This window comes from Parasteatoda tepidariorum, chromosome 6 (genome assembly GCF_043381705.1).
Source record: "Parasteatoda tepidariorum isolate YZ-2023 chromosome 6, CAS_Ptep_4.0, whole genome shotgun sequence".
NCBI classification, from domain to species: Eukaryota; Metazoa; Arthropoda; class Arachnida; order Araneae; family Theridiidae; genus Parasteatoda; species Parasteatoda tepidariorum.
The window spans coordinates 21,074,393-21,100,804 of NC_092209.1; the positions used below are offsets into that span (position 1 = coordinate 21,074,393).

A 26,412-nucleotide genomic window follows, 5' to 3' on the forward strand; every position below is an offset into this window, starting at 1 on the left:
ATCCATTCATAAATCTGGAAGAACAGAAAGCAAAACAAAAATGAATTGTTTTTCAGTGTTATAAGTTTGAATATAAGCGACGATGAATTTAGTGAATAACAAAGGAATGCATTTTTTTGATAACAACCTAATGTAATTTATAAAATCCATGAAATAATCTATTAAATAATATATTAGTTTTTAAATTGTCCTTAAAAATTGATGATGCTTTGCCTTCCTTTTTTAGCAAATTAATAAATGTTTAGGAGATGTTTGATAGAAACACTTACATCTGAAGATGGACTCGGGCGCCTGAAAGTGTCAAAAAATGACTTTCCTGGTTTCTTCTTCCTGGGTGGTGGCAATGGCATTTTCGAAGGGTCACCAGGAGAGGTAGCCAAATGGGCCACCTTCATAGGCAAAACAGGCCGTGCCTGTGAAGTGGGTGGCGTTGGATCCACAGCTTTTCTGAGATGGAATCGTCTTTTTGGATGTCTGTGGTACATGTCATCGCACGACAGACAAAATATTTGGCAGCCGCATTTGTCGCATCTGACAGCAGGTTGCGAACATCCACAAAGATCACAATGGCGGCCATCCCTCGGCTTGTTTGCTAGAAAAATGTAAAAGTTGTAATTATGTAGTACATAAAAATAATTGCTTCTTATGTTTACAGCAGGGAGAGTTGCGTTAAAATATTGAAAGTTAATTCTAGTTTAAGTAAACACGCTGAATGCCACGCTAAGTTTACATGGCCTGCTCGTCTGGCCACACGGTAAAGAACTACAAACTGAATTTGCAAATATAGACAGATTTTGGTAGTTTATAATTGGTTTAACATGACGTATCTGTAAAAAGTGGTGAATTATATATGCCGACAAATTGTTTAAAAATAGTGGTGGATAAAAATCTACTATATTTAATTTACTAAACCAAGAATCACAATAATTAAGTAAATTTTGAATAAATTTTCTGCAATTCCCTAAAAGAGTGTAAATTTTATAGTTCTGTATCATGTTATACGCTGTCAGCCAGTTGTTTTTCGCGGCCTATGTGAAAGGTCAGTGTCAGCAAGCGGTGGAAGCCTAAATGTAATTTCAGTGTCAGCCACCGGTGGTTGAAGCGGCCTAAATGTAATTTCAGTGTCAGCCACCGGTGGTTGACGCTGCCTAAATGTAATAGGTAAAGAGTCATTGCTTGATATTCCTTACATTGACGTTTTTTAAAGGTTAAACGCCATTGCTTACTTGTCTACCTTTTAAATTGTGTATTATTAACGCTATATATACTTTTCATGGAGTTTATCATTTTAATTGAATTAAAATAATCACGAGTTATAATACTCACGTCGTACTTCTACTTTATGCATCATATTTTCATTCAGATATTATAGCCTGAAAAAAGAGAAATAATAACAATTATGAAATGCAATTTTTTAAAAATGTTCTCATAACGGTACATCTATGATTGAAAGAGTAAAAATAACATAAAATTGCGCAGTTACTTTGAACGAAAAATTTTAGCCCGATTATTATTATTGTTTATAATTAACGCATGTAAATCTTAGACATAAATATGCAATTGCATAATTGCAGGAAAAAAATGTTTAAAATTGAAAGAGAACGCAACATCATTTTCGGTTTAATTATGAGTAATTTACAATGTATGTCATGCTGGTAAGTATGATTGAACAATTATATAAATTAAATAAATAAAAATTAAATTTATTAATAAAATAAATTTAAAATAATTTTATCACTTCTTACATTGTTAGTCGGCATTCCTATAAAAGGGATACCGGTTACTGGTATCCCATTTGAGTTAAAGTGGTTTTAGGTTTTTACTTTTTTTTAAAATTATTATAGTTGGAACTCTCGTAACTAATATCCGGGAAAGATTAAAAATAAGAACATTTCAATTTTTTCTTCATTTTTTTTTAAAAGTAAATTTTTGTGACCATTATTACACAATTAACTTATACTGCAGGTGCACTATCATAGTACATCTTTGACTTATTAATAAATAGCTATCTAAGGTAATGAAACCAGCGTCCTCGTGAAACTAAAAAACTGGTAATAAAATTTCTATACGGCCATTTGTAAACTAACCGTTTTACCTTTCCAATTTAATATTATGAGAACAGAAAACATTTGCAGTGATTCCCTTACAGAAATAATTTATTTAAAAACTTGTTGAGGTAAACAGATGAGTTTTGATTGTTAATTAAGAAATTTTGCTGCTAGTTCTTTAGTTTTCTAAGGTTGACAGCTCCATTCAATATGCTTAATTTTAAAACGTTCGCTGCGTAATTAATAACTTCAAAGATGCCAACTTGCTCGGACAGCAAATATATATTTTAAAGTGGTAGTTTATCAATTGTGATTCTTGGTTTAATAAAATTAATTTAGTAGATTTTTATCCACCACTATTTCTAAACAATTCGTAGGCTTATATAATTCACCTTTTTATAGTATCTATGTGATGCTGCACCCTTTAAAAAGCAAGCAAAAATAGTCATATATTTGCAAAATTTACTTTGTAGTTATTTACCGTATTTTTATTTATTTTGGCTTGTTCGGAGCAGTTGGCAACTCCGTAACTTAATTGATGTAGAAGCTGAATGCTGGATATTGGTGGGAGCTTGGTATTTGGCGCGAAGAGCCACCAACAGATTCATAATAACTATTTAATGACGTATTTACAGGCCATGAAGTTTACTAATTTTTAACAGGTTTAGACGAAGAAGTAATTAATACATATTTTTTTNAAAAGAAAGTAAATTTTATAGTTCTATATCATGTTATACGCTGTCAGTCAGCTGTTTTTCGCGGCCTATGTGAAAGGTCAGTGTCAGCAAGCGGTGGCAGACGCAGCCTAAATGGAAAGTCAGTGTCAGCCACCGATGGCTGACGCGGCGCTCTACGTGTTAACTTATTTTTGGAATAGAACGAAACTGTCTTTTTTGAAGAGGTTTTAAATTGGTTGAGGATATATTTTATATGCGGCTTAGTAAACGAATATGATTTAATAGACTTTTCTATTTTCAAATTGCACTAAATCTCAATTTTAATGAATTCATTGGTAATTATGCTTGTTTGGACCCAGACCGCTCAGGTGCGCCTTGGCACTAAGCAATGGCTTTTAACCTTAAACGTCAATATAGGGAATATCAAGCAACGACTCTTATCCAAAAAAAACAAAAACAAAAAAAAACATCTATGTGGGGAATACCGGGTATGTACTGGGAAATGGCTCGAAACACAAAAAAAAATGTCAGCATGAGGAATATCGGGCAATGTTGATAATGTGCATTTTTAACACATTTATTTAAGGACGTGGGTGTTACCGAAGTGTTGTCTACGTGGTATAACCGAAATAAAACCCGGAAATGTGTGTGTCACTGGGTTCCTGGGTTTTGACGTAACACTTATGTTCCCTGAGTTGAAGTTGTACCGAGGTATTTTCCGCACTTCCGTTTTTATAAGACGCTGACAATTTTTCTCATTTAACTTAAGGGTGAATGCTGTCGTCAACTCGAGGAAAAAAACCTTTTGCAAGTTCTGAATCGAAACTCAATTCAGAACTTGCAGACATTTCCCGGTACCAACCCGGTATTCCCTACATTGATGTTTTTCATAGGTTAAGAGTCATTGCTTATTACTCTACCTTTTAAATTGTGTACTATTAACGCTATATATACTTTTGATAGAACTTATCATAACGAAATGTTTCATAAATATTATAAATGTTAGAATTAAAATAATCACGAGTTATAATACTCACGTCGTACTTCTACTTTATGCATCATATTTTCATTCAGATATTATTCCTGAAAAAAAAGAAAGAAATAATAACAATTATGGAAGGCATTTTTTTAAAAATGTTCTCAAACCGGTACATTTATGATTGAAACTGAGTAAAAATAACATAAAATTGCGCAGTTACATTGAATGAAAAACTTTATCCTGACTATTATTATTTTCATTATTTATAATTAACACATGTAAATCTTAGACATAAATATGTATGCAATTGCATAATTACTAGAAAAAAAATGCATAAATAAAGAAAAAAATTTATGAAAGAAATGCCACTACATCATTTTAGTCAGCTGTATTACAAATTAAAAAAAAATTTCCGCATTTTCATCTACGAGTTTACTCCTGAAAGATGAAAATAATTCACAATGTATGAACATTTATTGTATGCTAAAATATGTCTACATGCATATGAATAACATCCATCTAAACTCTTTGAGCAGTACGCAAGATTTTCATGAACCCGTAAACCTATATATTTTAATTGTAAAAACTAATGATAACCGTGAAGTTTACGTCCATGTTGGCAATGAAAATAAAATATTAACTTTCTGACGTAGAATTTTTATTAAACACATTTTTCCTACATTATTTTGAATTAATTTAGGTCCAAACAAATAAAGCATATTTTAATTAGTATTTAAAAAAATCCTGGTTATGAAATACAGCATGGATCATCGATCTCTTTTTCTGTATTAAAGGTAAAGTCTTTCAAACAAGAATTTTTTTTAAATTTACAATTATCTTAGATCTAAGAAAAATAGTTTTTCATTTTTGAAATTTCTTTTAACGTCTAAAATCACTCATTGATAAACCTTTAAATAAGAATGAAAAAAAGTTTTTTTTGAAGTTATACTTCCTATGCGACTTCCAACAAGGTTGCGTTAAACGTTTAACGCTACATTTTTATTGGCCGGGAAATCACGTGGTAGAAATCCAGTTTTCCCTCATTCATTTCCATATTGTTTTGGTTCTCACTTGCATAAAAATAATAAAAGTCATAAAAGTATTGTTTTTCTATAAATATTTTTTTATTTTGTTTTGATACACATATAATATTATATAATGTTAATATACAATGTTAGACTAAATTAAGCCTTACCTATTGAAACGCAGTGCTATAAACGAAAGCAGAGAGCACGCCGCAGTTTACTATACTCAATACTCAATACACATATAATTTAATAGGATAGTATTTTTTATTTTCAAATTTAGTGGAAAACAATCCCACGGACAATGCAACGGATTTAAGGTTATGTCAATTAACGTCTCTTGTGAATATCAATTGATTGTTATCTCTTCTGAAATTACATTATGACGCATTCACATACATTAGTCGACAATACATCAGTCACATTCACATACATCAGTCGTTGAATAGAACTAGTGATCCTTCTACGACTGCTGATTCTTTTACAATTAACGTCACAGGTTGCGAAGTTTAACTTCTTCCGCGCGGACGGACTCCACGCACTATTTTTTTCAAACTACTTTTTTGGGATTTTAAATTTTAGTACAAATATAATTTCGATATTCTGTTTTTTTTAGTTAGACTGGGTTTTACAATTAAAAAATACACAGATTTATTTTTGCTTGTAATAAGAGCGTCATGAAAAAAAAAAAAAAGATAATGAAGCAAGGATACCACAGGCGACTAAAAATGTAAAAAGTAGTGATTGAATAAAATCAAAAATCTATTTAAAGACATTAAAATAAGCAACTTTTTCTGGCTTACTTCTTTTAGCTAACACGTTGAATACCCCGCTAATTTTACATAGCTTGCTTGTCTGACCAAACGGTAAATAACTACAAACTAAATTTGCAAATATTAGACAGATTTTGCTAGTTTTTTAAAAGGTTTAGCATAACATAACTAAAAAATTATAAATTATATAAACGTACGAACTGTTTAGAAATAGTGATGAATAAAAATCTACTAAATTAAATTTATTAAACCAAGAATCACAATTAATAAGCTACCACTTGAAAACATTTATTCGCTATCGGAACAAGTTGGCATCTCTGTGTATATAAATAAAACTATTTTTGCGTGTTCTACATCGCATTAATTTCTTCAAACCTATTTAGTAACAATAATAATACGAAAAAATTAAACATTTACTCGATTTATGTGTTTCGAATAATCCTGGCTTCGCCGGTGACCCCTGTGGTGCTATGAACAAACTAAGTGCGGGACACCGGTGACCGCAATGCCGTTCAACGAGTTGCCTATTGAAAGAGAATGCAATTTTTTAAATTTACTTTTGAGTAGTTTACAATATATGTCATGCTGAATAATTGATGTGAGTGAATAATTATATGTATTAAATAAATAAAAAATAAATGGAAGTTTTATCACTTCTTACATTTCTAGTCAGCTTTCCTGTAAAAGGGATACCGGTATCCCATCTGCGTTGAAGTGGTTTTAGGTTTTTACTTTTTTTTAAAATTTTTATAGTTAGAACTCAACTAAGTAACTAATACTTATCCGGAGAAGATTAAAAAAAATAAATAAGAACATTTAAATTTTTTCTTCATTTTTTAAAAGTAAATTTTTGTGACTATTATTACACAATTAACTTATACTGCAGGTGCAATCACAGTACATCTTTTACTTATCAATAAATAATAATTCAAGGTAATGAAACCAGCTTCCTCAAAAAACTAAAAAAACTGGTAATTAAATTTATATATGGCCATTTGAAAACTAACCGCTTTACCTTCCCAATTTAATATTATGAGAACAGAAAACATTTGCAGTGATTCTCTTACTGAAATAATTTCTTTAAAAACTTGTTAAAGTAAGCAGATGAGTTTTGAATGTTAATTAAGAAATTTTGCTGCTAGTTCTTTAGTTTTCTAAGGTTGACACCTTCATTTAATGTGTTAAATTTTAAAACATTCGCTGCGTAATTAATAACTTCAAAAATGCCAACTTGTTCGCACAGCAAATATATATTTTAAAGTGGTGGTAGTTTATCAACTGTGATTCTTGGTTTAATAAAATCAATTTAGTAGATTTTTATCCACCACTATTTCTAAACAATTCGTAGGCTTATATAATTCACCTTTTTATAGTATCTATGTGATGCTGCACCCTTTAAAAAGCAAGCAAAAATAGTCATATATTTGCAAAATTTACTTTGTAGTTATTTACCGTATTTTTATTTATTTTGGCTTGTTCGGAGCAGTTGGCAACTCCGTAACTTAATTGATGTAGAAGCTGAATGCTGGATATTGGTGGGAGCTTGGTATTTGGCGCGAAGAGCCACCAACAGATTCATAATAACTATTTAATGACGTATTTACAGGCCATGAAGTTTACTAATTTTTAACAGGTTTAGACGAAGAAGTAATTAATACATATTTTTTTAAGTAAAAAGAAAAAAAGTTATAAAACATTTATGATTAAATTTAGTGGTAATTTTATTTAATTAGCTTTTAAGCGGGTTAAAAATTTCATAAAAGACATAATTTCAAAATGAAATATATAGTTTATAATTAAAATAGTTTGGCGAATCCGAATATTTTGCTTATTCTAGATAAATGCAAACAATAAAGTAATTAAGTTACCAGTCTTTATCTTTACGTCTCAGATATTTGTTACGATTAAGATACGTGTATCAAAAATATATTTAACGTCACTAGCGTAGGGGTGTAATGCCAAAAGTGTTAGGAATACATCAAAATTAAGATGAATTGTAATTTTCCTTACGTGTATCTGTATAAACGATGTTTATTTATTTATTTTTGTCGCGTTTTATATTCCCTTAAATAATGTATGCTCATATATTTTTCTCCGCACCTATTAATTAAGATAAATTCTTAATCTTCCTGACATTGCTTCTATTTTTTGAGATTACGATAAATTTGGCCTCGCATTCTAACCGTCCATTTGAAACTTCGCCAACTTAAGTTTAACATACAAAGTTTTCTTAGCTGGCGCTAATTTTAGATTTTGTTCCGAATGACGAGAACTCTGTTTTGTTTTCATTTCCGGTTTTTAGATCGTGGGTTGTCAACATTTTGTTGATCAAATTACGTTTTTTTGTTGCAGATTGTTCTAATAAAAATTTCCGCTTAGTTGCGAAATTTCGTAGTTTTTCCTAAAATTTATAATTACAGAACCTAAAAGGAAAATACTAAGTCAATGTTTGAAACAAAGCCAAACAGAAGACGTCGAATAATTATTCTAATTTTTTTCTGATTGAAGAAAATGACGAGTTGCTTGGCGAGGTTTCTCATTTCATACAGCCAATAAATTCGTAATGCATACCTGTCAACTCATCGAATAAAAACTTTATTATTAATAGTATATTTCAATGTGTATGTTTTAGTTTTTTAAGTTATCAAAAGAAAAATAAATCAATAGTTCAAGCGTACAAGCATAAAATTTAATTCTAATCAGAGCTAACCTATTAGCTTTTTTCAAAAATTTTCTTAAATGGTAGTTTCTTGCAAATTTAAAAATCAATAATATTGGGCCACAAGATTTTTTTTTGTTTCCCGTTGAATGAGATTTTTTAAATGATCGTAATTATTTACGCGTCGCTTATTTTAAACCTGCAATCGGTTTTTCTTTTCTTGACACAGGCAATTTTAGTAGTATCAATGATTTGATTGATGTGTCTAAACGAATATTTGAGTTGTCCTCATATCGCTTCACCAGCAAATCACATCATCAACACCACTTTGCAGACATGATCATTTCGCCGACTGCTCATTTCCATGACACGATCATTTTGTCAACAGCTAAGTTCGGCAACACGATCATTTCGTCAAAACAATCATTTCACAGACATGATTAGTTCGCCTATATTTCACTTTAATCACACTGTTGTTTCACCGACATGATCATTACGCCTGCATGACTATTTTGCCCTCACAATCAATTTAATTTCGATTTATATTGGGATCGTCCAGAAATTTCGTGCCAATTTCTAACAGGAAGAACTCCCAAAAAATCAGCCAAAAATATTCAAATAGTAGAAAAAAATTTATATAAAATTTCTTGTTTTTTGTAAAAAAGGGGTATTAAATTCTCTTGATCACCACAAAGATTTGGAAACTTATTGCATGCATAAAAGTCTGATATATGTAAATTACCTAAATAAAAGTAGTTGCGGAATTAGGAAAACTTCAAATTGTTTTGATAAGTAGTTTGCGACTACTTGAATAATTTTGGAAGACCATTAGAAGCTCCATCTATCGAAAATCACCATCATCGAGTCAACATATTTTGACAAAATTTCCTTAGCACGTTCACGCCGGGGTGACCCACCGGTGAGTCATGCTAGATTTTCTCATCTTGGCAGCAGATCGGAGTAAAAACTGGTAACAATAAATTTCATTTTTTAGTTTTTTTCCGGGAATAATAAAAATCTATAACTACCAATTGTTTTTAACGGTTGCCATTTTTATATTGAATTGCTTCTTTGCCGTGATAAATTTCCTTACAGTGAATTGTTATTGTTGAGAATAGATTAACTCCTCCCTGATATTATTTAATATTGAAATAGTTCTTCTACCAGTATTCTCACTTTTCCCGGCGTGAACGTGTTAATAACACAGGGAAGCACATTTTTGTTGCATCTATACAAATACTTGATCTAGCCTTATTGGGGATGGAGATTTCAAATATGTACTGTTGCTAAAGATTTTTTTAAAATGACTTTTTTAGTGAATTTTTTGTTGACATGTGCAGGTTTAAAAACATATATAACTGGTGGCTTACGTATATGTTGCGACAAACTTCTACGGGAGTTACAACATATTATTAGGATTAAAACTGCCCAGAAATTCAAGCCCGTAAATGTCGTCGTATGCAGCTGGAGCACTTCCCTATTATGATCTGCTTAAAAGCCCACATAAAGACAGTTAATAATATTCACGATCATGAAATGTCCCTACTGCGGCTTATGACATTTCCGAGCCTGGGTTTACATGCTGTTTTAATCCCAAGGACATGCTTTTACTCACCTTGCAAATTGTTCCAACATTTATGCAACCCTCTGTTATATATATATAATGTTTTTAACAGGGTTAAAAATTTGTACATTATGACATTTCGACTAAAAATATCATTAAAAAAACCGTAGCTTAGAGAGATAACTGATTGCAGATTTGAAATCAGCGATGCGAAAGTATCTAAGATCACCTGCAATAAGAAACAAAAATAAAAAAAAGAACTCCCACTGTTATTGTATCCCCATATTTTTAATGTTACACTTCTCCCCACTACATGCAAGTTATTTAAATGTTCATGCACAACACCACTTTATTCCTGTTTTCTTATGGTGAGTGTTTTTCACAGTTTACAAATTTCACTACAAATTTGGGAGTTTTTAATTGCTTACCACTTTCTAAAATCGTTTGCATAGAACGGAGCAGATACACCGAAGTCCAAAAGTTTAGTATGATTTTAAACATTTTGTACACCAGCAGGGATGCCAACATGCTTCGCTTTGTAAGAAAATATTTTCTAGTGGCAACCAAATTTAAATTATTTTTAATTTAGTATTTTTCCTTTTAAATCATTTTTCCACCACTATATATCAAAAATTCAAAGCAGGCCTGCTAGCGTTCTACGCGTTTTGGAGAAAATTCATAGAGTGGTAGCTAAATTTATATTTTAATATATTAATCTTTCTCTTATAAATTTTTGCTTTAAAATTATTTTTCACTTCACGGTTTGTAAATATTCGATAGCTTGTAAAAAATCATTTAATTCCTAATATTTCGTGGTAAACCTGTGTCTCTTAACCTGTTAATGCCCAGTGTAATATTTATAGAACAGTTTCCTTTTTCAAAAACATACATTGTGGTAAGATAATTGTTTCAATTTTGTCTTTTATCTAGGAGAGTTAAAAGTTTCCCTTCCACCACAATTTATTAGTGTTTCTATCACTATATCTAGAACTATAAGGTACAGGGACATTTCGAACTGAAATGGTAACAAATAGTTGATATTAACCATTTAGTTGAATAACATATTATACCACTTTTTTCATAAAATCACTTTTTGCACCACTTCAATATAAAAAGTCGAGATAAAACGGGTTAAAATGTTGGCGAATTCGCCTAAAATTCTGAAAGCTTTTAGTTTTTAAATGTCTACCACTCAAAGAAATATTAACACGTTCACGCCGGGGTGACCCACTGGTGGGTCACGCTCATCGGGCGGCGCACCGGAGTAAAAACAGGTAACAAATAAATTTCATTTTTTAGCTTTTTCCCGGGAATAATAAAAATCCATAACTACCAATTGTTTTTAACGGATGCAGTTTTTATATTGAACTGCTTCTTCGCCGTGATAAATTTCCTTACAGTGAATTGTTATTGTTGAGAATAGATTAACTCCTCCTGAATATTATCTAAAATTGATATAGTCCTTCTACCAGTATTTTCTCTTTTCCGTCCCGCTTTCAGGTGCAACACCCGGCGTGAACGTGTTATAATACACACCTGCCAACTTTTAATCCTTTCAAAGATGATTTTCCCCAGCGGTAGTAAAAGGGAATTTAAATTACAATTTTAGGCAGAAATATGCGCAGTATTCTGGAGTTGTCTACGCAAACTACTTCAACAGTATTACATATTTATGTAAACAATTAATTTTTTCGAAAATAGTGGTGGATCAAAAAGATCATAAATTAAGTTTATAAATGCAAGAATATATAGAAAGCATACATTTTACTACCACTTTAAATATAGAAATAAAATTTTACGCCAAATGCGTAAAAGTTGGCAGGTTTGAAATTTGAATTTGAAACTTTACTGCGGTAACGACGCTTTTGAAGTGTAGGCATTTCCATAATCTACAAATTTTTCTATTTTATTCACCATCAATTTATTAAAACCTTTGCAGAAAGCGAAGCAGGTGGCATCTCTCTACTAGTGCATTTAGTTTTGTAAATGTATAAATATATAAATAATTTAGTTAGTAGCTTCAAAATAAAGTTAAAACTAGATATTTAGCTCCTTGTCTGTAATCACTAAACATATACCAGAAGAAAAAATTTAATGTTTTGATAGAAGCTGCGAAAACTTTTGTTTCACGTGTAAGCAATTTTATTCTATAAAGTTCAGAAAACATACAAAAACTCTCTCTCTTTATAATTTATCAATTATGTTACTATTTCAAGCGCAAGTCTCTTTCAAAATAATTTTCTTACTTTACCAAAACATTTATAAGATGAACTTATTTATAGTTTGACCTTCAAGCAGAAAAAGTTAAGTACGTGGAGATAGCGTGAAAAATGTTTCATTAATAACTAAAGCGTTTCATTCAGAAGGTTTCTTAGACATGGCGTGTGAACTAATTTTAAAGGTATAAATTGAAATTTTACTAAAACATTAATCTTAAAACAGCGAATCTTTTGAAAATCTCATTTTGTCGAAAAAAAGTTATACAAAATGTTTTTAAAGTAAAAAATTAAAAAGAATTTAAGTATGGTTTTTCAAAAATGACATAAATAAAGATGTATTTGAATTGTAATCTATTTTTATTTTTTTATTTTAAGAATATTTCTTTTTTTCGCAAACTGTTCGTAAATATAAGTGAATCGATTCACTTATAATAAATACAATAGTACAAGCAAATTTAATACAAAAACTACTTATTAAATTCTTGAAGAAAGATCGAAGATTAAAAAAAGAAGAAAATGTGATCACCGAAAGTTTATCACAGGTTACCTATTGGCAAAATGTTTGTTGTCTAATTTTTTTATTCAGCCTCGATAAGTTTAGGCCTTGGCATCGTTTTTTTCTTTTTCTTGCTTCAACCTTTGGGATCGTGACAATCAGTTTGGAAGCCCCTTTATTTGTAATATTCACCTAAATTAGTATTGAAAACGATCCAGTTTGAACTGAAGGTTAGAATTTCTGATTCTCAATTAAAACAATAAAAACAAAAATATCGTTCAAATGATGACATTCTCTTTTATTCCCAACTCAAGAAGTATTTATGGGATCTCTCTGGTACCATATCTGATATCTCAAAAATAAACTTACCAGCTTAATGCATAACAAAATTAAAAGTGAAAAAAAGAAGAAATCTAAAAAATTATCAAACAGCAGCGGTCGCCATAGTAACGCATGCAATGACGACGCATGCGCACTATTTACAATTAGTCTTGAGCACAGTTGAAAAGTGTGAAGATGTCCAAACAAGGTGCGCGCGCCATCAAACCCAAAAGAACACCCATTGGAATACAAGAACAATCGCACCCCTTGCTTTATTTTCCCACGGTAACAACAATAATGCGTTTCAATTTATTAAACTCTAATGCTTACACTTTTATGCCAAATGTTATTATAATTAACATTTTTTTACATATTTTTAACACGAATTTCTACTCTCTATTTGTACATTTATATCTTTTAAATTAAAATATCATAAAATTCATGAAAATAATCCAAATCTTTGATGGTGAGAGTTGGCTCACCGAGAGAGGCTATATGCATTAAACATGCATATTTTATATTGTGCGTTCCAAATTAAATCTCAAATCCTGAGTATAAATGTTAAGAAAAGAAAAAAAAAATGTAACAGTAAAAAATATCTTGCCTTGGCTTAATAAAGTTGAATAAAACTGATTGGCAATCAAAAGTTCACATTATTTATACCAATTAAAAGTGTCATATGAATGTAAAGTCTGATTTAAATTTGTTGTTATTGTTTCTAAATAACATCTGCCAATATCCAGCAAGCCTGCTGGGGAAACCAGGAGAATTTAAGGCAGAGGGTGCGTTTCCTGTTTTTCAGTGGAGCCATTCAAGGCCAAGAATACGAATTCAGCAACACGCTCGTCTCAATACGTTTTTATGGCAGAACCAATCACCATACATCCATTTATTCATCCGCAGATCGTAATTTTGACCTCAATCAGAGAATGATCAATCCCCAATTCAGTACCCCCAGAGGTACATCCAATTAAGTTCCCCCACTCAAAAATCATTCCTATATCCCTAAAAAAAAAGGAAAGCGTAAAGAGATAGTTCAGATTTTATTTACAGTAGCTTTATAAATCTTTATATCAAAAAATATCTGAGTTATTAATTTTTCCGAAAAAAAAAACAAATTGTTTTTTGTTGCTATAAATACATTTGAACAAAATAAAAAAATTTGCTATTAAAATTTCATTTCCACAATATAGAAACGATATTTTCTCAGTGTTGTTGTTTCAATATGTTTTTTTCCATCCACTTTGTGAAAGCTCACGAAACAATTCTATCTAAGCTATGCAATTTGTTTTCATACTGAAATATTGCTTTTTAATTTACTTTTAAATGGTTGCTGAAGCACTTGGAAAAGCAAAAAAATGATTTGCCATCAGAGGCGAACTCGATCAATGATCTCAGAAGAAAACATGCTGGAATCAGCTGCCAGAAATAAATAAATATGAAGAGGAGGATAATGTCGCCAAAGTTTTTGTTGGTGTAAGGGGGATTGACTTATATTGTATGTCTCTTTCGAAGATTTTCTTTCAAAAAACATGGCTGATGTGTCATTGAACGTCTAAAGCAATGGCTCTTTTATTTTTAGATCTCCTTCTACTTCTACTATATTTTCAAGTTTATTTAGAAACGTTAGATTTTGTGTACCATTTCAAGTGACTTTTAACAAGGATTGGAGATATATAAAAGCGATGGTGATAATTGTATCATAAAAAAATTAACACTATAACGTTTTCGAATGTTAGCATTATCACCGTCCAGTGATTGTTCACAGCAATTGTCGTAACAGCCTGTAAAACATTAAAAAGGGAATATACTTTACGTTTTTAAACTAGCAAAATATTTCTGCCTCAGTGTTTGTATAATTTATAGATGAGCACATTCTGCAATTTTAGACACAAAATTCCCTTCTACAAAGAATTTTTATTAAGCACATGCTTTATATTTGCTCCATTATTTTGTATCAATTTATGTCAAAATGCGAGAAAAATATTATATTTAGCATTTTAATAACTTACAGTTATGAAATAAAGCATGAAACAGCGGTGTCTTAAAAAGGTAAAATCTTACAAACACGGCTCACTTCCAAAAAAATAATTATTAAATTTGCAGTTATTTAGATCTAAGAGAAACAGTTATTCTGAAATTTATTTAATTTACAAAATCAAATAGTGATAATTTTTTCTATATGTATGAAAAAAATTTCTAACAACTTTATTTGAATTTTATATTTTAGTATAAATTAATTTCGATTAATCTAACAGATTTTTTTAGTAACTATTAGACTGTTTTTTTAAAATTAAATAATACCAAAATAGGTTTTTGCTTGTAATTTAGGTGTAGAAAAAATATATAAAAGGGGGAGGGGTGTACCATTTGCGTCAAAGTGTCATGATAGAAATACCGTGATATAGAAAATGTTAAATTTCACTAAAAATAATACGTCGATTGAAGAGAATGGTGGATGAACCAGGTAAGTGACATTTTCAGAGTGGCTGTAATCAGGGTGAAAAGGAAAAACAGTGGTCCCCTAACTGTTTTATTATCAATTTATTAGGTTTTGTTTTATTTCATTTACCACTACCTAATTTGAATCATGCAAGAGCATACTCAAATCTGTTCTGGATTAGTTACATCAAAATGATTTTGCTACGCAAAAGAACTTTGTTACTTTAAACATATACGGATTGATGTGACCATTTCATGTAATTTTCCCTACTTAATAAATACCCCTGAAAATGTCACTTACCTGCTTCATCCATTTATTTTCTCAAATATCACAGTCATCGCACCATTCATATTGCGCTGCATAATTAAGGAAGAATAATGCAATTAATATCTTCTTTCAACCCAATGAACCACAAAATGTTAAAACCAGCCAAAAAGGGCTTAGAAATCCAATAATAATAATGATAATAATAATTAAAATAAAAATTTAGAAAATGTAAAATGTCTTTGATTTAATTCATAAGCTAGCTGACCCTACGGGTGGTTTTCACATTGTCCAACCCCCCATCCTGTAGCGTCCATTATGTAAAAATGAGGCAACTACAAACGATTTGTAGTTTACAAATTTTGCTGTGCATAAAATTCTATTTATCGAATCAAGGCTGCTTACTTGTGATTCTTTGTTTTGTGAAATTAATCTAAAATTATTTAACACATTCATTCACAATTAATTCACAATTATTTAATAAAATTCCATTACATCTAAATTATTTAAAAGTTCATAAAAAATGCCACTTCCACACATCGTTGTCGTTGCAAAGTTTTTAAAATGCTAGCAAAATTACGAAATTAAAATGTTTTGTAAAATTATTCTAAAGTTAGCATTTATTAACATTCCACTACGTCTAAATAATTTAAAAGTTCATAAAAAATGTCGCTTCATGTCATCATTGTGGTTGCAAGGTTTTTAAAATGCTAGCAAATATTACTAAAAAAATCTGAAAACTCAATTTTTTAACTGGGATGATGCTGCTTCACTTTCTGGAAAAGTTTTAATAAACTGGTAGCGAATTAAATTGCAAACTTGTAGAATAAGGGTAGCTACACGTACACTTTAAAAGTGTCAACTCGAGATAACTCCATAATTATACTAGTCTCTGGAACAGGGCAGCTAAGCGCCTCCTATCCCATCCGTCATGATTTGAAGTAATACTTTGGTTTAAAGTGTGAGGTCCAGGACTGAAAGCCTATATATATACCAAGACGGAAAAGTGCAAAAACTGGTATGAAACACATTTCATTCTGGCATTTTTTCGAGAAAAATTAAATGTATGTATCTACCGAGATTTTTTTTCTTTCTGGATTTTCCGGAAGATTTTATTTTCATATTTAAAGTGGTAGCAATACTCATGTTACTCCAATTAACTATTTGAATTATAATTATAATTATAAATGAGTTTGACCACTACTACATATAAATAATTACAATAAATATATATAAGCATAATAATTCCTGCACCAGCGAATTTCTACAGAATCAAAATATAAATATATTTTTGTGTCAAATTGTTAAACGGTTATTGTTTTACAACCACTCTGAAAATCCATTTTCGGAAAGAGTGAAAGTTGGCAGGTATGTTCTTACCCCCCCTCCTAAGGTAAAGTACCCCTCGGGGTCTGATTAGGGGTAAGCTAATCCGGCACACTTACTTACACATCCCTTTAACCAACGCCTCCTATAACTGAAAGCCTCCACGTGGTTTTTTGTAGGTAGTCCGATCAGACCACTATGAAGGTAAACCAATTAGTGAAAGAACCATTTAATACTATGCGGTCCGCATATATTTAGTGATAAGTTTACCATGTAACCGGTTCCGTGTAACTTGGTCCGCTTTGTAAAATAGTATTTCTAGTGGTAGTGAAATTTAAGTTACTTTTAGTTTAGTATTTTTCATTATAAGTAATTTTTTCACCACTAAATATAAAAAATTATAAGTATGATATAAAATGCAATGGTAAACTGGTTACTATACTAAAAAGTAGGCGTAACTATCTTTCTTTAACGAATTTTACAATATAATTTGCTACCATTTTATTATAACTATTCCAGAAAGCGGAGCAGTTGGCATCCCTGTACTCTATTCTCCCTTGACAAATGTCACATGAATATCAGGTTGCAAAGCGCGACATCTATGTGTTGTCACCGGCCACTAACGTTTGGCTTGGACATGACACCAACGTGTTGTCACCGGCTGTTAGTGTATGGCTTGCGTATGCATACCCTCCAACTGCTACGGAATTTCCGTAGTTTCAGAAATCTTCTTTTCAGACGGTAGCAAAATTAATGTCTTAATATTTAAAAAAAATTAATTTCAGCGTAACTTGTCCACTATTACTTATAAAAGTGCAGGCCATATGGCTAGATTCTTAAGTTCTGATAAAAGTTTTATGAGAGATCCATTTGCTTTAAAAATTTCTACTTTGGTTCGCTACCACTAGAAAGAATTATTTTCAAAATCCTCATAAGTTGGAGGGTATGGCGTATGGCACCAACGTGTTGTCACCGGCAGCTAACGTTTGGTTGTCACGTGACAACACGTTGGTGTCACCGGACATGAAAGTGTTAATATGAAATCAATTAAAAATTAGAAAGTGGTTGCAAATATATATCTAAAATTTATTTTTAATTTATGAATATAATTGGTTTGTTTTATTTACTTGTCAACCACTACAGATTCAATTCTCAAATATACATTATAAATTTCTTTTAAGTACTTTTAGAATAGAATTTGGGTTCATGCGCACAAGTGGTTCGCTTTTTAAATAATCTGCGCTGACTACTTATAAGAAACCGTGTGGAGGCTTTCTGATGTTGGAGGTGATGCTTTAACTCACCCACCTTTCGTATGCATTCCCAAACCGTAAATATTCATTAGTGTTTATTTTACTATTGCACTTTAATTTGTAGTGTATCCAAGTCTTCGCGTTGTTGCCACTCAGTCCAAATCGCACACAATGTTAACCTTCATCTATGAAAAGGTACCTCACCATGCTAATCGAGTTAACATGTCTTATATACTAGTGAATTAGAATTATATTTATGCGGTGGTAGATACACTACACAGCTCTCACGATCCGCACTCAAAAGTACGGTGATCTTAATACAGCTCTCCCGGCTTCGCACAAAAGCAGCAATGATTCAACTAGAGGTATCCATTCATCGAATTCTATCACAGATGTAATTCTGGTGGGGGAGTACTGTAGTGTATCTACCACTACAAAAATACATTCTACCTTTTTTCATGCACTTTTTTATTACTTGTAATTTTATTATTACCTAATAATAGGAAAGTGCCATTTTTTTTCTCTCTCAAGAACTCCATTTTGCTCCCCAAACTTTATTTTTGTCATGTATGTTTCTTAGTCTAATTTCCGGAGGAATGGGAAAAGGGCCGTAAAGCCTCACAAGCCAAGTTCCACTACAACAAACGAACCCTAAGGAAAAGTAGATATTGTTGATTAGTTAAAAGAAAAGAATAGATTTACACCTCCGGAAAACTAGTTAAAACTGAAATGGTTTTACTACCAGTTTTTCCACTTTTCCGCCTCGCTTTCACCCATGGTGAGGTCAGCTGTACGTGTGATTTTTGGATAAGTAGTTCAAGCACTTTGCTGGCTGAAGAAGCAACTTGCTCAAAAACTTTAGTTATCTAGCTGTAGATGAGGTTCTTAGCCCCAGGAAATAGTATACGTAAAAGTACAGATGTAATTTGCTCAAAAATTAGTTTTTTTGTTTGCAGATGAGAGCAAAGTATCTACATGAGGGAACGCCTTGCATTCTTTTCGCAGGTTAAACGGCAATAAAGTTGCATTTCATGCAATACTTTGAATATTTGGCATGTAGTGGTGGAAAAATTGCTTAAAATGAAAAACATTAAACCGAAAATTACTTAAATTTCGTTACCAAAAGAAAATATTTCTTTTTTTCAACATAGAGGAGCAAGTTTGAATATATGTAGTTCTCTACAACCCTATAATATTTTTTTTAAAAAGTGTAGTAGTTTGCAGTCCTGCATTATCAATATTTCAACGAAACAGTATGCACAAGATGAAAGATTGTATTAATATAATTCTAATATTTAAATTATTTTATTGTTTGATCACAATATTCGTATGAAGTAAAAATACAATTGCTCACCTTGACTATCATGGGCTCTTCACATATCTTTCCTTATTTGGCGAACCCATAAGCTTCGGCATTTTTACATTGCAACAAGTTGAAAAGTACTTTAAAAAGTTTGATGGTACATAAACATTTAAATCAAATGGGTATTTTCATTTCATTAGCTACCATCTAATTTTTAAGAGAATCCCAATTCTACAATAAGATTACAAATCTAAATTAGATGATTATTGTTATTTATATAGCCGACCGGCCTGCGTAGGGGTTAGGGAGCTGCCCTTGCATCAGAAAGTTTCTGGGTTCGAATCCCGGACAAGGCATGAATGTTCTTTCTTTCCCTGTACTATCTGTTTTTACTGTGGGAGCAACGTTGGTCCCCCTAATAGGGTGCCCCTGAAGGAGTGGCCAACAAATCTGCCCTTCTGATGCCTCATGGGTGAAAGCCCTTATATAGCAAGACGGAAAAGAGAAAAACCTGGTACGTAAAACATTTCATTCCAGCAATTTTTTCCAAAAAAATTAAATATCTGTAACTATCAAGATTTCTTTTATAATTCTGGCATATATATAAAACTGCTTCTTTTCCAAGATAAAGTAAGGGCGATTAGCAATAGATTACTCAGAAAAGACTTAAACATTGATGATATCAATTGCTTTATAGCTAAATTGACCACAAAATTTTACAGCGACGCAAAAACATGCACCACATCAGATTTCAATAAATTTCTGTTCATTACTANTAAAAAAAGAATAAGTAAACTCCTCCCCAAAACTAGCTATAACTGAGATGGTTTTACTACCAGCCTTTCCTCTTTTCCGTCTCGCTTTCACCCCTGAGATGCCTGTTTAACCTAGGACAGGGATGGCGAACCAATGGCACGCGTGCCATTTATGGCACGCGACACAATATTTTGGGCACTCCACCGATCACAATTGTTATTACGCTATGAAACAATTAAATTAAAATTCACAAAAAACAAACAAAATATTAAACATTTACTAATAAAAAAATTAAAAATTAATATTAAAAAACAATTAATAACCGTAAAAAACAAGCTAACAATAAATAACTAGCAAAAAAAATCAACGGTCCTGCTTAAACTAACATCTTAGAACCTAAAATAAGTCATCTAATCTGCAACAACAAAAGTNAATACTATTAACTTTATCATACAACTCTACTCAAGGGGATCTCCCCAATCCAAAGATGATTTTCCCTTCAAAACTAAAGATTTACTCCTTAAGGACTTGACTTGTTGTTACAACATACTACAACTTCAAAGATATATAGGACCTCCCAGAATACAACAAAACAGAATCGATGAATCGGTTAGTGGCGCTTCGCGCCAAACGCCGAGATAACCCCGATATCCAGCATCCAAGATAAAGTAGGTATTGTTGAAAAATTTAAAAAAAGAGTAAGTAAACTCCTCCCCAAAACTAGCTATAACTGAAATGGTTTTACTACCAGCCTTTCCTCTTTTCCGTCTCGCTTTCACCCCTGAGATGCCTGTATAACCTAGGACCTAGGCCATTCTCCTGGTGGGCATTGGAAAAAATGTTATTTATATACCTAAACTGATATTATTTTTCTAAAACAAAATAATTTTGCTACCAGTTACTCACAGTATAATAATAAATAAATTTACTTAACGGATACACTTGTGGAATAATACAATTGCAATGATGCGGCCTCGTTTAATTCATAAATGTTCCATTTGCTTCAATTTGAATGGTTGCATGCCAAGAAAGATTTTATTTTTATTCATTATAACGAATTAGAACTTTTATATTTTACGTTATCGAGTTTGTTCTTTTGCGAAAACATTCGCTATGTTGCGTGTTTTGCATGATTTAAACTTGTTGTATTAAAAAAAAAACTTTTTTTGTTTAATGCATTTAAAAAAAATCTTCAGAATTGAATGAATTATTTGATCCACTTTGGCTGTTTGTACCATTCTCAAAGAGGAAGAGCAAAAAATAAACACATTGGCTCCCTTTCAACTTCTTACTCATGACTTCTTTTAAATTACGTTGAATCCCATTATGCATTTAAACAATAGATCCATGAACTAACAGCTTAGGTACTGAACTCTCGAAGCTTTCCTTGAGATTCGCAGAAGGTAGGTTAAAAATACTGTCATCTTCGATGTGTATTGACTGACCGTCAAGAGAAAACTCATACGGGAAGCCTAAAAGAAGCAACTATATGACTGCAAGAGTTTTGAATTTGACTGGACCACTTAAAATGGAGCGCATTATGCTGATCTGTCCTTAACAAATCAAATGCGAGATAAAGAATTTCTACTTTTGTTTCGCTTTAGAAGAAAATCGTATCCAAGGAGCAATATTTATTATTCTTTCATCAGTTTCTTTAATTGCGAACAGAAAGACGTACGTTTGTTACATTTTGATTAATTCTTATTACTTGTTTATTGACTATTCTAGCTAAAAACTACTATTATTACATAAGAAAGTGAGCAAAAAATAGATTGTGCAACGTCGTTTCAAAAGTTGGCGCTATTTATTCAAATTCTCGTTGGGAGCTTGGCATCCATTTGGCGTGCATTTAGATGTTAACAGGCTCTCTTCTTAGGAATAATGGTTTTTTTCTTAATTTGCAACAGAGTATAGATATGTTAGAGGCAATTATGACATCAGTGTTTCAGATAGAAAAATCAGTGTTTCAGACAAATTCTTTTCATCACTCAACTTACTATAATATTTGCATTAAATTAAATTTTTTCAAATAATTCTAATTCTTTTTTATTATTTTAATTCTTTCAATTAATTCTTTTTTATTTTCATTTGTCACTTTAGTAATATATTAGCATAAAATTAAATTCATTTAAATGTTAAAATTCATTCAAAATTTAAAAAAAAAATATTACCTAATATTTTTCAAAAAAAATATTTCTAACCAAAAAACAGATTTGTCAAAAAAAAAATATAAAGATGAAGAAAAGTAAAGTTTTTTTTATCATATCGCATAACGCAAAGGTTTAATTTTAAAATAAGTTAATCTTAATATTCTTGAATGCAAGTAAAAAAAAAGAAAAGAAAAAAGAGGAATAGATAACTATTTTATGGAGCAAAATAAAATAATTTACGTAAAGTAGAGCAAATGAATGCGAATTAAGTTTTTTAATGCAAGAAATTGTATTCCGTCGAAAATGATTTAAAAAAATGATTTGATTGAATGAATGAATTATAAGAGTATTTTATAAATGTTAAATCTTGAAATGGTTTAAGCTACAAAAAAATTAGAAGCAAAGTACAAAAACAGTAAATAGTTTAAAAAAACTCAGGTTTGAATTCCGTGGGTTATAAACATATTGTATAAAGAATATCAAGATTTAAAAAAAAGTTTAACTAGTTGCAACTAGTAAATTGCAACTATTTATAACTAAAAAAAAAATAAACGATTGAAAAATAACTTGGTCTGATGAGGAAATCAGCACAAATAAAGCGCGTCAAAAGGGCTGACATACACATTAAAAGCGGGTCACGTAAAAATACGTTTTTGAAATTATTGCGATCCATACATAAGTTTAAAAAGAGGTAGCAAAACTACTTCTTTTTCGCTCTGTTTTTCAAAGAAATTTTCCATTCGTGATTACTACAAACATATATGATTCTGTAATGTATATGTTACGGTCAATTTGAATAGTGCGATATTAATAATAACCAAATAAGGCAGTAAGAGTGAATAAATTAAGCAAATTTATCACATTAATCGGTTATTATTAATAATAACCAATTAAGTTAAGTCAATGTCATTCTTTTGCGTTTTTATTGGGAATGTTTCCGTATCGTGATCTGCTAGGCTAACTACAATCACTAAGGGGCCAAATTGATTTTAAACTGGAAAAATTAAAAAAAAAAACTCGTAGATGTTTGTTTGGGGGTGGCTGCGAGTTATACGCCTCAAATTGGTTACTTTTTTGTGATGTTTATAATATTTTTTCGCGGGCCGCTGCCCGGAAGTTACCAAGCATTTTCGATTATCGTGCCACAGATCACGTAATTTTTATTTCTCACTTTGACCAATAGAACCGGTTATTATTAACATTGGACGGTGAGTATTAATAATAAACGGATTTATTACTTTAAGCTTAAAGAATATACAAAGAGGCACACCCATGTCGCAATGCTATATAAACCGTTTAAACACAATGTATATTCATATTAATACAAATTAAAAAAAAAATCGGGATTTACAAGTTCACATGTGGAAATGCGTAGCAATAAGTGCTGAAAAAACAAAAAAGAAAAAATATACTGAGATAAACGTTACAATACTCGAGAGTGGTTATTATGTATGCATTAAAAAGATTGATATTTTGAAAAACACGTTGAAATCCGATAATAGCCACCGAAAATACTATCGAAAAAACACATGAATTAACTTTAGTTAATATACAAACTGGACACAAATAAAGAGCTTTAAAATAATTACTAAAATTTGAAATTCAAGCACCATAATTTGTCGAATTAAAAATAATGTGATTTTTGAAACTTCGGAAAATCGTAGCGATAATCACAGAAAACAGCGATCGAAGCACTGCCCTGATTTAGATTTGATGATTCAAAAACTTAAATGTGCTCTTCAAAATTTCCGATATTTTTAATTTCCATAAAAATTATAATAATTTTTCTGTGTTATGTTCAGGTGCTGTCTTGGGCCACACATCAGAAGCTGGCGAGCCGCCGATTGTTCACTCTTGTCATTAGTGTATTATTTCTGGATTGCGCGCCCTCAAATCTCGTGTCCCTCACTACCGCATGGCGGCGGATGCGGGGGTGTTATTTACTCCTCTGTTTGCCAAAACATATCACTTCCCCCTAAAATAAGCTACATATTAATGATTTTACAACCAGTATTTTCACGATTCCACGAAGAGCAAATTGCTAAGCTTTTTTCTTGACTGTAGGCCATTACTAAAATGTATATTTAATGGTAAAGTTTATATCAGGGGACCTATTTTCTAAGCCTATTTTCAATTCCAAGTGGCAGAAGGTCGGGATAGCCTGGTTGGTAGGGCACTGGACCCATGTCCAAGAGTCCGTGGGTTCGATCCTCGCCGGTCGAAGACGGTCAGTGTAGTAAATGGTGACTGATGCACGTTAAATCGCAAAGTCCTCCATGTCCCCATAACAAATCAATACCTCTGGGGGTACTGATCCAGGAGTTTCCTTGTCTTCTGGATTGGTTCAAGACTGTAAGGCTACGGAGTAGAACATTAATAGTCGTAAACCCAAAATTGGGTCGTTTGTTCAACGACGGATATAAAAAGATATAAAACAACAGAGAAGATAGAGCGTTCACCTTTCAATGAGGTAAACCGGGTTCGAAACCCTGCGATGTCTGATCAATACGAATTCTTCACCTTGCTCGCACCGACCACAGTTCTGACGTAAAATATCATCAGTGCTAGACGGATTAAGTGTTAGAGTGCCCTTGCCATCAAGCTAACAGTGGGAGGTTTTCGTCGTTTTTCTCTTCATGTCATGTAATTGCGGATAAGTTCTTCCGAAGAGTTCTCCACGAAGGCAAATTTCTCCCAACACTTGATTTAGGAGCTCCCTTTTCTTCTGGATCGGATTTGAAATTACAAGGATACGGAGTTGAACATTAGTTGTCGTAAACCCGAAATTGGGTCGCCTGTTCTACGAGGGTTAAAAAACAACGGAGAATCCATAGCAATAAAAATCTCTGCATTTATACAAGATTTATATTGATTTTACCTAATCCGGATGCCGGGGATTTCAAATCTAAAATTAGTTTTGTTCGGAAATCTAGGGATTTTTTTTTCAAAATGATCTTTTTACTTTATTCTTTGTCTGAATTTGCAAGTTTATAAAGAACGTTTAAATTTATATACACCTATATACACTTGTCTGCTCCCTCGACACTTAAGAAAATAACATTTGAGGAAAAAAAAAAACATATGACTGTAACGTACCATAGCTGCCAACTCGGTTGTTTTAAGTTGTTTTTATGTAGCGGTGGACAGAATCATTCTAAATTAAATTTATTAAATCTATAACAAAATGTTGAATTATGAAATTTAATATCTCTCTTAATATACACATTAAAATATTGTGATAAGTCGGAATAAGTTGGCAAGAATGTGTGTATCATCATGAACTGAAATGTCATATCTCATTTTAAACTGAATTTTATCTGAATGCACTAGTTTAAAAAGAATGTATACTTTAAAAAGAATGTATACGTTTATGAATATACATATGCACTTGTTTTCTCGTTTGAAAGTAACGCTTAAGACACAAAACATATGACTTAACGCATTGTCGTTTTTTCCCTACCACTTCTTGCGTAAGAGAGAAGTGGGGCACTTAAATATTGACTCAAGTGAATTTTAAAAAATGCTGGTGAGGAACATAAAATTAAATCTCATAAAAAATTTAGTTTCCTGAGAGAAACCGATTGCAGATTTGAAATTAGTGATCTCTCAAAAACCTCATAAAGCATTGAAATAAAAATAACCTTCTTGTAACTTAAAAGTAGTTTAAGGTATAAATGAAAAAGTTAAAATAGTTGCCTCAGCCATTCATTCATCCCTTCTGTGGGTCAATAAAATGAGAATCAAGAGTACTTAGGGATTAAACGCTCCGGGGCTTAAACGGCTGACCACCCAATCGGATCACCTGCACCTCAGAGCCCAAAATCAAGAAAACAGGGTTGGCCTTTCGTGGGCTGTCGTGCCCATTAGTTTCGTTAAAATAGTTGTCTGCTCTGTTTTAATCATTTTCACTGAATCATAATTCTTCTATAAAAATGCTCGAAATATTATAGATAATTATTTCACAATGTATTTCTACAATCATCGCTTTTACTATGTTCAAAATCATTCACCACAAATAACTAAATTAAAATAAATTTAAAATCGCAAATAAATACTTATATCAAAAAATTCAAAAAATTATTAGAAATGACAAATCTTTTTCACTACAAAGATAAATCTTTATTACTATTTCTTAATTTTTATTAGTATTAGACAA

At 31.5% G+C, this 26,412-nt stretch overlaps 1 protein-coding gene across 1 annotated transcript in view; it reads right to left on the minus strand.

Annotated features, from left to right (window-relative positions):
* The window catches only part of LOC107437665 (E3 ubiquitin-protein ligase lubel), an 89,845-nt gene that overhangs the window by 60,863 nt on the left and 2,570 nt on the right, over positions 1-26,412 (minus strand). Inside the window, exons 2-3 of the mRNA XM_043048576.2 lie at positions 1,327-1,373; positions 270-592 (exon numbers count right to left, since the gene is read on the minus strand). Coding sequence (XP_042904510.1) covers positions 270-592; positions 1,327-1,351 — 348 coding nt within the window. The 5' untranslated portion in view covers positions 1,352-1,373. The remainder of the gene's footprint in view (positions 1-269; positions 593-1,326; positions 1,374-26,412) is intronic.